The 12,750-nt window shown below is 43.2% G+C and overlaps 1 protein-coding gene across 1 annotated transcript; it reads left to right on the top strand.

Moving 5' to 3' along the window:
* Positions 1-11,098: 11,098 nt before the first annotated feature.
* On the top strand, positions 11,099-11,629 carry LOC310770275 (ferritin heavy chain A-like; the record flags this gene model as incomplete). The annotated part of the gene is made up of 1 exon (XM_083630852.1): positions 11,099-11,629. One exon carries the CDS (start codon positions 11,099-11,101, stop codon positions 11,627-11,629), a length of 531 nt encoding a protein of 176 aa, XP_083486978.1.
* Between the last annotated feature and the right edge of the window lie 1,121 nt (positions 11,630-12,750).

Below are 12,750 nucleotides of genomic sequence, written 5' to 3'. Positions count from 1 at the left end.
CCTGTTCCAAATTATATGCATGTAAAGAAGATGAAGATGAAGATGAAGATGAAGATGAAGATGAAGATGAAGATGAAGATGAAGAAGAAGAAGAAGAAGAAGAGTTTGGATTTGATATCCCGCTTTATCACTATCCGAAGGAGTCTCAAAGCGGCTAACATTCTCCTTTCCCTTCCTCCCCCACAACAAACACTCTATGAGGAGAATGGGACTGAGAGACTTCAAAGAAGTGTCACCCAGCAGCTGCATGTGGAGGAGTGGAGATGCGAACCCGGTTCACCAGATTATGAATCTACCGCTCTTAACCATCACACCACACTGGCTCTATAACAACAACAACAACAACAACAACAACAACAACAACAACAATTTATTACTTATACCCCGCCCATCTGGCTGGGCCTCCCCAGCCACTCTGGGCGGCTCCCAACAGAATATTAAAAACATGATAAAACATCAAACATTAAAAAACTTTCCTAAACAGGGCTGCCTTCAGATTTCTTCTAAAAGTCAGATAGTTGTTGATTTCCTTGGCATTTGATGGGAGGGCGTTCCACAGGGCGTGTGCCACTACCGAAGAGGCCCTCTGCCTGGTTCCCTGTAGCTTCACTTCTCACAGTGAGGGAACCGCCAGAAGGCCCTCGGAGCTGGACCTCAGTGTCTGGGCTGAACGATGGGGGTGGAGATGCTCCTTCAGGAATACTGGGCCAAGGCCATTTAGGGCTGTAAAGGTCAGCACCAACACTTTGAATTGTGCTCAGAAACGCACTGGTAAAGAGATGATAAGGCCAATGAACATGAGCCCGCTTCCTTGCCATCTGTGTTCAGTGAACACAGTTAAAATTTATATAGTTGTCTTCTCTGCTATGGATTAGGATGAGACATTAGGGTTCCTGGAACTTTCCTTCAATGCAGAGCACTGATCGAATAAGAAATGCTTTCTTTGAGCGATAATATTGAACAGCGTAAGATCATTTTGCAACTGCTGAAAGAGATGAAATAGAAGTTCTCACACGGAGGCATCTTCATTAGTGTCTTATATTCTGAAGCAATGTTTTGAAGTGCTGGAGTACTGAGCCCTGTTAATGCATTATTACTTGTGTGTAGGGTTCGATACTCCTGTTGAAGGTGGAGTGGGGTTGTGCTTTCGGCTGCAACTCCTTCCTGCAACAACCACATGTTGCTTTTGCGTTCCAGGTAATTGAGAGTTTGATTCTGTGTCTATTGCACGAATTCGGAAAGGAACAGAGGAGGTAGCCTGTCTCCACCCTCTAAGAGTGTTACCTGACCTTTATATGGCGAAAATCAATCACACTGACCAGGAAATTGGGAGAGAAGGACTGACACAGCATCCTCAAATGAATGAGTAGTGGAGCATTGCTAAACCTGTTTGACCTTTGCCCTCATAGACCCCCTGCAATCCAGGAATATGCAGCTGTCCCTTACAGACACTGCAGTCTTTTGATTATTTACCTACTTGGAAATGTGCAGACCAGTTGTTTGTAAAAATATCCAAGCAGTGGACACAATATCTAATTACATAGCATACATACATAACATGTACATTTAAAATATCATTAAAAATACTAAACAATATGTATAATTCCTTCATATAACTGTATTAGCTGCAAACAAAACTATTAATAGTTCAGTTGACAAATCTCCTTTCTTTCAGCATGCAACATGTATTGGGCTGGTTCTAAGTAAATGGGTATTTTTAAAACATCTGCAGCTGCATATACACCATACTACATTTAAAGCACATCATCTCAGTTCCAAAGAATCCTGAGAAGTGTGGCTTGTTAAGGGTGCTGGGAACTGTAGCTCTGTGAGAGGCAAACTACAGTTCCCAGGATTCTTTGGGTGGGGTGTTCTTTAAATGTATGGTGTGCACACACATCCAAAAAAAAGTGGGAAAGATGACAGTTGGAGCTGTACCATCTTAAGGCACCAAAACACAGCTGTCAGTAGACTCAGAAAGAACGCTTATATTTGTTCTCCAAAACACAGCCAGCCATTATCAACAGAATTTGTAACAGTTGTGACATGTTGGTAATACCTAAAAAGGACATGAAAAACTAGTGCACCCAACCATCTGCTGTGGTCATCATGACCAAAACCCTTTTATACAAACGGAGAAGATTTGGATGTTCAACTGCATATTCTACTTGCTGACACAGATAAGTAATCTTGGATAACGGTAACATTTTATACACGGGTTTAATCTGCCCCTCTAGAATAATTCCCACAATATACTGAAACAAACAAGCCAGCCAGCCAATAAAAGGCGGAGTATTAATGCACTTGAATTCCTACAGCTTTCAGTTGTGTGATTCTAAGTTCCCACCATGAAACCTGTGCATAAAAGCTTTGTCCCTCACATGCAACCATGTTTGCTTCCTGAACTCATTGTTCTTCACATTTCTTTATTCTTGAAGCTACTTATTTCCCCTGATCTTAGGGTGTGGATGTGTGATTTACAGTGTCTTGAAACCGGATTCCGCTAAAGACCCTTCTGCTGTGCAAGATGGCAGCTGTTTTCTTTTTTTAAGAAAGAAAATCTTTGAATGGGTGTCTCAGTCTCTTCCTGCACGCAGCTATCCAACGGAAAGTTCTTAGCCTGTCTATATGAAAGGGTGCTTGTATATTGAGCGCTGTTGCCTGCAGTTCTGTCCTTCACAGATGGGCCACTGGGAAATTGGTGAAACCAAGAAAATAGGGGCATTTAGCCAGGAATTTTTGTTTTCTCTCAATACACACAGCTGTAACATCGCTAGGTTGTTATTTCCTTCGGAACCCATACATCTGTGTTGGCTTCTTAGATGCAAGGCCTCATTCAAAGTACAATCCACCCTTGCTTTCTGCAAAAGCAAACAAGAAACCTGCCATCAGTTTTTCATAGAAACTAGGCGAAGATGCTTTCAGCGAAGCTTTTTAATTAAAAATATGAATTAAGCAGACATATGTTATTGTCTAATCTGACTGAATGCAAGGGCTCTTAACAATGTGTTGTTGTTTTTCAAGTCGGGATACCTGAGATGTTTTGAATTGGAAAAGCAAGAGGCTGAAGGTGCTTTAAAGTTGTTGGGAACTTGTTGGGGGGCGTGGTAGAAGCTTCTACAGAACGACAAATCCCATTTGTTGTAATGTGACAATCAAACAGGCATACCTCTCAGAAGGGCATGGAGGGGGACACACACCCCCCCCCCAAGAATCTTCCACTCCTCACTGAAATGTCAAATGATGACTCCCAAAGATTGACACTCAGAGGTGTCAACATGCCATTTCTTGTGGCTGTTATTCCACTGAAGCCAATGTGAATATCAGGAGGATGAAGTTTGCAAACTCCTAACCAAGCTTGCCTTGCAGCTGGTTCTGAATGCGGCAAACAGCATATGCAGATCAGCTTTCCTCCAGCTGGTACCTTCCTGATGTTTTGGATCACAACTCCGATCAGCTTCAGCCAGGTTGGCCCAAGGTCAGGATGATGGGAATTGTAGTCCAAAATATCCAGAAGGCAGCATGTCAGGGAAGACTGATATAAATTGTATTTTCTTCAAATGTACATTGGTACAACACTGGCCTGAATTTTCCTGGACCAGTGCTTCCCAAACATTTGAGACAGAAGGGTGGTTTCTTTGGGGGGTATTTGCTGCTTCATGTGACAGTATAATGTAGCCAGCCTGGATATTATTTACCTTATTCTACTCAGGGACATGTGGAAGGAACCTCAGTTGTGGTTCCTTCTCAGGCACCAGAATGTTTTCATCATCCAAGACATTGCTTTCCTTAAGTTGCTTTCAAGAGTTTTCCAAAGGTCAACACTCATGAAGACAATAAAACTGTCAATTAATTTGCAGCAAGCAGACTGAATTATTTAAGGCAAGAGATTTTGTGCTGTTTGTCGAAGATAGCCACATGCTCAGACAGAACGATGTTGTATACAACCAACAATATTGTTCAAAAATGGAATATTGTGGAATAGTATGAAGGGAAGTATATAAGAGATTAATGACTATCTTGCAGTTTTATTATTATGGGGCATTTTGGATTCCGCTATTGGATGCATGTAAACCTAACAGGAAGACACCTTGCAAGAATGCTGCAATCCTAATCCCAGTGATCTGGTAGTAAATCCCACTAAATTCAATAAGATTTCCAGCTGAGTAGACACGTTTAGGATTGTGCTGTTCTGATTTTCAGAGAAGGTGATGTGCTGCTGCTGGAATCAGCTTTGGGCCAGGAATTGCTGCATCGGGATGTTGCCAGGATGTGGTCCAGATGGTTTGGTGCCTGCTAGGACAATTTCCCGGAGTGCAAAAGAGACTACAGTACAGAGAAATGGGAAATTCATGCACAGATCTGCTTCAACTCAAAGCTTTCCACTGGCTCACAAGGCCAGATTGCAGCAGCACCTAACTGTTTAGTATCGTTCCTTCATTCTTCCCTACCTAAAACACTACCAGTTCTAAACGGGAGATGTACCATGGTGATGACAGGCCTTGCGGTGAACTGGACAATAAACAAGAAGTCTTTGTTTGACAGGAAACACTATTTCTATGCAAAGATATGCTGTGAATTGGAATTTGCCGTACATTATGTGCACAGGGAAAAACCAGAATGAAACGGTAACCAGAAATGTGAGGATCAAGCAGATTTTCAAGGGATTGATAATGACTTAAACCACAATGTGAACAAAGAGGGTCGCAGTTAAAAAAATAGTCCCTTTCCCACAAAATTACAAAAACCCACTCCATGGAGAAAACTAGCATTTCAGAGATCTAGATTAGAACTTGGGCAGCCCAAAAAGTTTTATCATGTGATGAGTTGTATGGTGAATTGGGCTGAAATCAGCTATATTAGCTGCCGTTTGGTTATGCCATGTCATTAAATATTGCAAGAAAGGTGCCTGAATATTGAGACAGACATTTGTCGTAGAAATATTTATTCCACACCAATCTCACTTGATGCGAAAGTTGAATCTTTATCTTCTTTCATTTATTTGTGGGTTTAATATTTGATTTCATCATTTGATGTGCTTAAGAGGTGAATAATAATAATAATAATGTAGGTTTTGCTGTTTTGTTTTTAATCATTTACTTGTTTTTATCCTGTATTTTATTCTGTGAACCACTCTGAGATCTTACGATGAAGGGCAGTATATAAATCTAATAATTTTATTAGATGAGGTGTGTAGATCAGCAAGAATAAGCCAGTCATAAAGCAAAGCAAAGAGACAGCATTTGTTCTATTTATTCACAGTTAAAATTCAAATTAAAACCTTCACAATGTTGTATATATTTTATACATTAAGTTGCTGTGCATCTTTGCATGCAGGATTTGGGGGAAGCCAGTAAGCCTTGACAGACAGCACAATGAGCATTTAAAACAGATTGCTCTTCCCACATGAAGATTTGTGAAGGAGTCTTTTCAATGTGCTTAATCCTATTTACACCCCCTAATTGGAGTAATCTGTTTCTTAAAAACACCAAAGTCTCCAGTCTTCAGGCAGGCTCATCAGTTTCAGAGGAAATAAAAGTGCTATTTGTTTTTATCATCCATCAAACCCAATCCCAAAAGAACATCATAACAATGTCAATTTTAATGATGATCTATTTCATCTTAAATTAGAATAAAGCTAGCCTGTGCTTGGCAAAACGACAATGGCAGACTCTGTTAAGAGACCTTGTAAACACAACCTAGCAAAGTGATTTTGAATCCTTAGTCCCTTTCTTCAACTGGGAAAAGAGCAGATTACGCACACCTCCTGATTTTCCAATTCAGTTTCAGTGCATGTAAAGCACACATAAAAGGATGGAACAGTATAGTACACACAGCTCTAGGATAGCTCAGATGGTAGAGCATGAGACTCTTAATCTCAGGCCTGTGGGTTCAAGCCCCATGTTGGGCAAAAGATTCATGCATTGCAGAAGGTTGGACTAGATGATTCTAGTGCTCCCCTTCAAACTCTACAATTGTATGATTCTATGACAGATCTATGACTGAGCACCACCAAGATTGAAATGGGACAGAATCAGCTGCTCAGTCCGTCCCTATCTAGACTTGAAAGTATTTTTTGGCCACTTCTATTTATTAGAGGAGGGACACGGGTGGCGCTGTGGGTTAAACCACACAGCCTAGGACTTGTCGATCAGAAGGTCGGCGGTTCAAATCCCCGTGACGGTGTGAGCTCCCGTTGCTCGGTCCCTGCTCCTGCCAACCTAGCAGTTCAAAAGCACATCAAAGTGCAAGTAGATAAACAGGTACCGCTCCGGCGGGAAGGTAAACGGTGTTTCCATGCCCTGCTCTGGTTCGCCAGAAGCGGCTTAGTCATGCTGGCCACATGACCCGGAAGCTGTACACTGGCTCCCTCAGCCTATAAAGCGAGATGTGTGCCGCAACCCCAGAGTCGGCCACGACTGGACCTAATGGTCAGGGATCCCTTTAACTTTATGACAGATCTATGATTGAGCACCACCAAGATTGAAATGGGACAGAATCAGCTGCTCAGTCCGTCCCTATCTACATTTGAACTGGGCCAAAGTATTTTTTTGGCCACTTCTCTCTATTAGAGTAATTTCAATGTGCAGAGCATACTTAACAATCCTCCTTAGCAAGTCAATTTTCTCCAGCATTTCCAGAAATGATTGATTAGCATAATAGCATCTCCATCTGCATCATTCTGTATGATTAAAAAAGCACATTTTGAGTCTCTCTCTCTCTCTCTCCCTCCCTCTTTGTATAAGTATATACATGAATATGTGAGCCCTAGGGTTCCTGTGGCATCCCTGGGGCTTATTCAAAAAAAGAAAAGTGTGTAGAGTGTCCATTGACTTGTAAGGAATTCACCATTTCCTTCTGTTCCCTTAGGAACCTCAATGCAACTCTAAGGATTCTAGGAATATCACCTATCCCCACTTCAGACAACAGAGGAGCTGAAGAGTTTTTCAATAAGGGATATGTCTTTAAAACTACATATGTATCCTGTTATCCCATGTTACCTTTGCAAAAATCCTGTGAAGTAAGGAAGGCTGAGAGATTTCCCAATACTATCCAGTGACTTTCAGAAGACCTTCAAAAATTTGAACCCTCAACACCACCACGTTGCCCAATCTTTCAAACAAAGAAAAGCCCCTTATACCACAACAAGAAGAAAAGGGATATATATATATATATATATATATATATATATATATATATATATTCATTAAATTTGTTTCCTGCTGGGTCAAGTATTATGCCACTTCTATTCTTGCTAAGATTTCTGAAACAAATGTGATATATATGAATAGAAATCACTCTCTGAAATGGTTTCATCATGGTGACAATACTAATGGTTGAGCTTCTAAAAGTGAAAACGCTAGATTGTCTATGAATCCCGGGGAAGAAATGGAACCACACATTGAAGTGCAAGTTGAACTTGAGGTTAAGCATGAGGTTTAAGTGCATTGTTGGAAAATCTTTTGTTGAACTTAAGTGCCTTGAAACAGGCTCATTGTCTCTCAGTGTGTCTTGCCTGTTGCCTGGGAGCTCTGGGGTGCACAATACAGTTTCTCTAGCTAATTCTAGGATGAATGAGAGATCGAGAGATCTGGCAATTCTCTCCATCTCTGTGAGCTCCTAAAGTGGGGGGTTTATAATTAAAATTGCAACTGAACAGGCCAGAAGGGAATGAAGTGCTCTGTGTACCCTCCAATTAAACTCCTCCTAAAACGGGACTCAGCTGCTGTTACACTTCTTCCAGGCCAGAGGTGACTTCTTAGTAGCCTTGCTGGTAAATAAAGAATGAGGCTGTACTGCATGAGTCTGATGTGCTATGTAATTGGCTGTGCACAAGTCGGGTGTGATATGTAAATGTTCTCCTGACTCAGTGCTGTTTTGTATAACGAAAGGAGAAATCCTTGCATATCCTATTGCAGTGATTGGGACTTATTAGTCTATGACGAGCGTCTTCTAGGTAGACTGACGCAGACCAGGGCAGGACAGGGGAGAATTGCATGTGGGGTTTTCTGCCAGAGGTCTATGTCTCCCCATATGAGCCTGCCAGGGCTTGGAGATCTTCTGGGGAAGCTTTTCTCTCCATCCTGCCACCTTTGCAGGCATGTTTGGTAAGAACATAAGAAAGGGCCTTCTCAGCGGCTGCTCCCCATTTGTGGAACTTCCTTCCACAGTGGTATAACTGGCTGTAGAATACCTCTTGCTTCTTGGGAAAGTGTGTTTTAAGGGAAATTAACCGACTCAGTTCATGCGGTTCCTTCTTCCTCTCCCCTCCTTCTCCCATGCTCATTCCTTCATCTACTTCCTGTGGTTTTGAGTTGTTTTGTGAGGACATTAGAACTGGCAAACTATGGTTTGGGATAATTTTTGATCCTGCTTCAAAGCATGGTTTCAATTTGCAGTTAGGAGGCAAACACTTAACTTTTGCAGCTGAAGAATGAAATAAAAAAGGCTTTAAATAAATAAATACCATAGTTTGCGAGTTCAAACAATACAGCAAATGATGCTGCGTGGAAACCAGGAGGGGAAGAGGGGAACCAATTCATGTAAAGGTAGGTGACTGGGGACAGTGGGAGGGAGCTTTGTTTTGCCATTCCATCTGAATTAGCCTTCATTGCCAATATGAAGCATGCCTCTACTTTTGCTGGCAAATAAGAGGTGATATCCAATTTAAGTAATACAGTGGTACCTCGGGTTACAGACGCTGCAGGTTACAGATGCTTCAGGTTACAGATGCTTCAGGTTACAGACTCTGCTAACCCAGAAATAGTACCTCGGGTTAAGAACTTTGCTTCAGGATGAGAACAGAAATCGAGTGGCGGTGGCACGGCGGCAGCGGGAGACCCCATTAGTTAAAGTGGTGTTTCAGGTTAAGAACAGTTTCAGGTTAAGAACAGACCTCCGGAACGAATTAAGTTCTTAACCCGAGGTACCACTGTACTTAGGGTGGACCTATTGAAACCAATGGATTTACTTAATGATGAACACTGGATATCATTCATAGAATTTATACAATAAACCAGTGGCGTAGCGTGGGTTGTCAGCACCCGGGGCAAGGCAAGTAATTTACGCCCCCTAACCCCTAACCTGCCGCCGCTGCCAGCTTCTTCTTGCTGCTGCCTGGGCTGGTCTGGTGTGGTTCTCTCCCGCGCTCAGCGCTGCGCTGGGCGGCCGCTGCACTGTCCCTCCCCCAGATAGTCCCTCTCTCTCCGCACCGCACGCCTGGCACCCACCCCCTCCACAGTGGGCGGCGACCCGGCGGCTCGGATCGGATTCGCACAGCCAGCACTGCAGTGAGAGAGAGTGAGTGAGCCAGGTAGGGGCAGAGAGCTGCGAGTGCGAGCGCGCCCCCCCCCAGATGTTGCGCCCGGTGCGGCCGGCCCCCCTGCACCCCCCACGCTACGCCACTGCAATAAACAGAACTTATTAGAATGTATAATACCAAAAGAGTAGGCAAAATTAGTGACGGGTGAAAAGTTCAGTTTCAATTGGCTCAGAATCAGCTTTGTCATCCCTCTTGCAAAAGCTTGTTTATTCTGATCCAATCGGAAGCAAAATTTGCTCTGTTGCAGGGTTGGCAGACTGTTCAGGATATGAACAGTTGTAAGTTTAGGGGGTTAGTCTAGATGATGCCCCTTGCCCCTTCCCGTTCTTGGGGTCCTTAACCCAGCAAGGTTTGAAGCTGACAAGAGGAGTTCCCGGAACACCAATACAGTAATTGTGGGTGCCATGAAGCTTGATCCCTTCTCTGTTTCCCTGTGAATCACCAATCCCCTTCCACTTAAGCACCTCCAAATCCCTACCCACCTACCTGCAAATCTCTAAGCCTCTTCCACCCATATGTTTACCTGGCTGTGAGGAAAGTTGGAGGTCTATCTCTCTTCTCTGGCTTCTGGTCCCCGAAGCAATGTAACAGAGCACATCAAACACAACCCTCCCAGGGATACAAATGCCTGCAGTGGTTGTGGAAAAATTAAATTTCCTAGTATTAATTTGTGCTGGAAGGAGAAAGACCAAAACAGAAGTAGCCAGGTGTCAGCGAGAGGCTAGTGGATTTCGAGGGAGAAGGAGTTGTGTTCTTATTTGGTTCCGATTAAAATCTAAGCTGAAGAAGAACTGGGTGTGCTTCATGCTTTTCATAATTATGGCTAGAAGCAGATGAGCATAAAACAAATGTACTGGTGGCAAGTAATAAAACTCCCTTTATCACAGATAGGAAACAAAGTGAGCAAGTATGGGAAGCATAATAAATGAAGACAGAAGATTCAGAAAAGATAAATAATTTCATAAGAAGCAGCACATGCTAGCCTGAGGAATATTTTTCAGCGCTGAAAAACAAATATACCCACACACATACGCATAGATATGGAGCAGAGGCTCATACAGATGTTTAGCAAAATGGAAGAAAGGAGACTTGAGGCTTTTGAGATGAGGGTTTGGAGAAAAACACATAAACTTTATTAGATGTAAAAGAAAACTAATAAAGAAATATTGAACAGGACTGGAGAGGGACGAAGGCTGCTGCAAAATATGAAGAGGTGAGGTGATCAAATAGGATCAAGGCCTCCCTCCAAGACACAGGCTGAGGGAAGGTTGCCATCTCACAGGGAAGTGGGCAAATCCAGCTGCAATCCACACATGGACAGCCCCCACCTCCATGCCACGGTCACCCTACCTACCTGCCTTCATTTGCTAGACCCTGGCAATTTTCTGGGCTACATGGCACCCATTCTGGACAGAGTCAGCTGTCAATAAGAACTGACCTGGGTGACAGTAACAGTAGTGTAGGGCTTGTGGTGTTGTTTGGTTTCAGTTTAGTTTGCTAGGACACAGATGTTATGTACTGAAGTTCTCACCCTGGGCCAGCAGGGGGATACTGTAGATAGTTTTCACTCAGGTCCACATATGCAAATAAGGAATTGAAAGTGACACTCAGTTATTGGATAGTTACAGAAAGTTGTTACTGTTGTGTTCTAGTGGAGCTCTATATAAGCAGGCTGGCTGAACCCTTCAGTTCAGTTCAGTTCTGGCCTGTGAATAAACAAGAGCTGTTTGAAGAACAGTGTCGTCTGATATGTTCACCCACAACTTAACAACAGAGATGGCTTCTCAGGTGTGCCAGAACTTTTGTGCTGACTGTGAAGCTACCTTGAACCAGCTAGTGAATTTGCAGCTGTATGCTAGCTATTTCTATCTGTCCATGTCCTACCACTTTGACTGTGATTATGTTGCCTTGGGTCACGTGGCCAAGTTCCTGAAGGAACAGTCCCAAGAAAAGTGGGAGCATGCAGATAAGTTCCTGAAATATCAGAACAAGAGAGGAGAGTGCATCTTGCTGAAGGACCTCACGAAGTCAGAGAAGGATGAGTGGGGCAACAGCCTGGATGCCCTGCAGAATGCCCTGCAGGTGGAGATAAAGGTGAGCCAGGCCTTGCTGGATCTGCACAAGGTCACAACAGAGAAGGGAGACCCTCATCTGAGTGACTTCCTGGAGTCTGAGTACCTGGAGGAAGAGGTGAAGGTCATCAAGCAGCTGAGAGACCACCTCACAAACCTGAGGCACCTGGGACTGCCCCAGAACGGCATTGGGGAGTACCTGTTTGACAAGCTCACTTTGAAGAAGAGCAGCTGAATGCTCTCATCACTTTAGAAAAAGAGTAAAATTTGTAGTCAAGTTTGTGTAGTGTATTTTCAAGAATAAGAAAGAAAGAAAGAAAGAAAGAAAGAAAGAAAGAAAGAAAGGAAGGAAGGAAGGAAGGAAGGAAGGAAGGAAGGACCTGGGTAAAGAGGCCTTTAAATTGTTTGAGTTGATATTTGCTTCTTGCTTTTCCAACAATAATGTCGACCGCAAAGCGGCTCACAATAACACCATTAAAAATTAACAAATATTACAGTCACTATAATCATATAAAAAACACAGCAGCATAGAAATAAGGCAGAAAACAAACAAATTCAGCCAGCGATATACAATTCAATGCAAACTCATAGTGATTCAGAATATCAGAAATGGCTGCAGTCTCCATTCAGGCAAGCAAAAGTCATTATTAACAGAGTCTAAGACACATCCCAGCCAGGCCAAAGCACTCAAGACAGGTACAAAACATGGCTGCCGAGTGGTGTGGCCTGGAAAAAATGGTGCAATTAGGGTTGCCACCTGTCCTGTATAATACAGGATTGCCCTGTATTTCAATGTAAATTGCTATGCCCTGTACTGATACAGTTTTGTCCTGTATTTCAGGTCTTCTCCCTCTCTCTCCTGTCCCCCCGCCAAGTTGGGGGTCCTCTCCAAATGCATGTGTTTGAAAGGGTGTGCGAAAGGTCATGTATTTAAGTTCTGGACAGCCAAGCACAGAGAGATCCACAAATTCATGTAAATCAGTCAGATGGGTGGGGTACAAGTAATAAAACTATTATTAGTTGTAGTAGTGTGTGTGTGTGTGTGTGTGTGTGTGTGTGTGTGTGTGTTCATGGCAAATTCCAGAGGGGCCATCCTGTTAGGCTGCCATGGGTTGTAATGGATTGCTTTGAAGTCACTTTGGCACCGGGGGGGGGGGGTCTCCCACCAACTGCCCCGCCCCGCCCTGTCCAGTATTTTGCCAGAACAAATGTGGCAACTGTTAAGTTGTGGGTGAACATATCAGACGACACAGTGATTCTTCAAACAGCTCTTGTTTATTCACAGGCCAGAACAGAACTGAACCGAAGGATTCAGCCAGCCTGCTTATAAGGAGCTCCACTAGAACGCAACAGTAA

Source organism: Podarcis filfolensis, assembly GCF_964270895.1.
Source record: "Podarcis filfolensis genome assembly, chromosome: 9".
Taxonomy (NCBI): Eukaryota; Metazoa; Chordata; class Lepidosauria; order Squamata; family Lacertidae; genus Podarcis; species Podarcis filfolensis.
The sequence above is the reverse complement of the archived record's forward strand: the minus strand, read 5'-3'. Positions and strand labels throughout refer to the sequence as shown.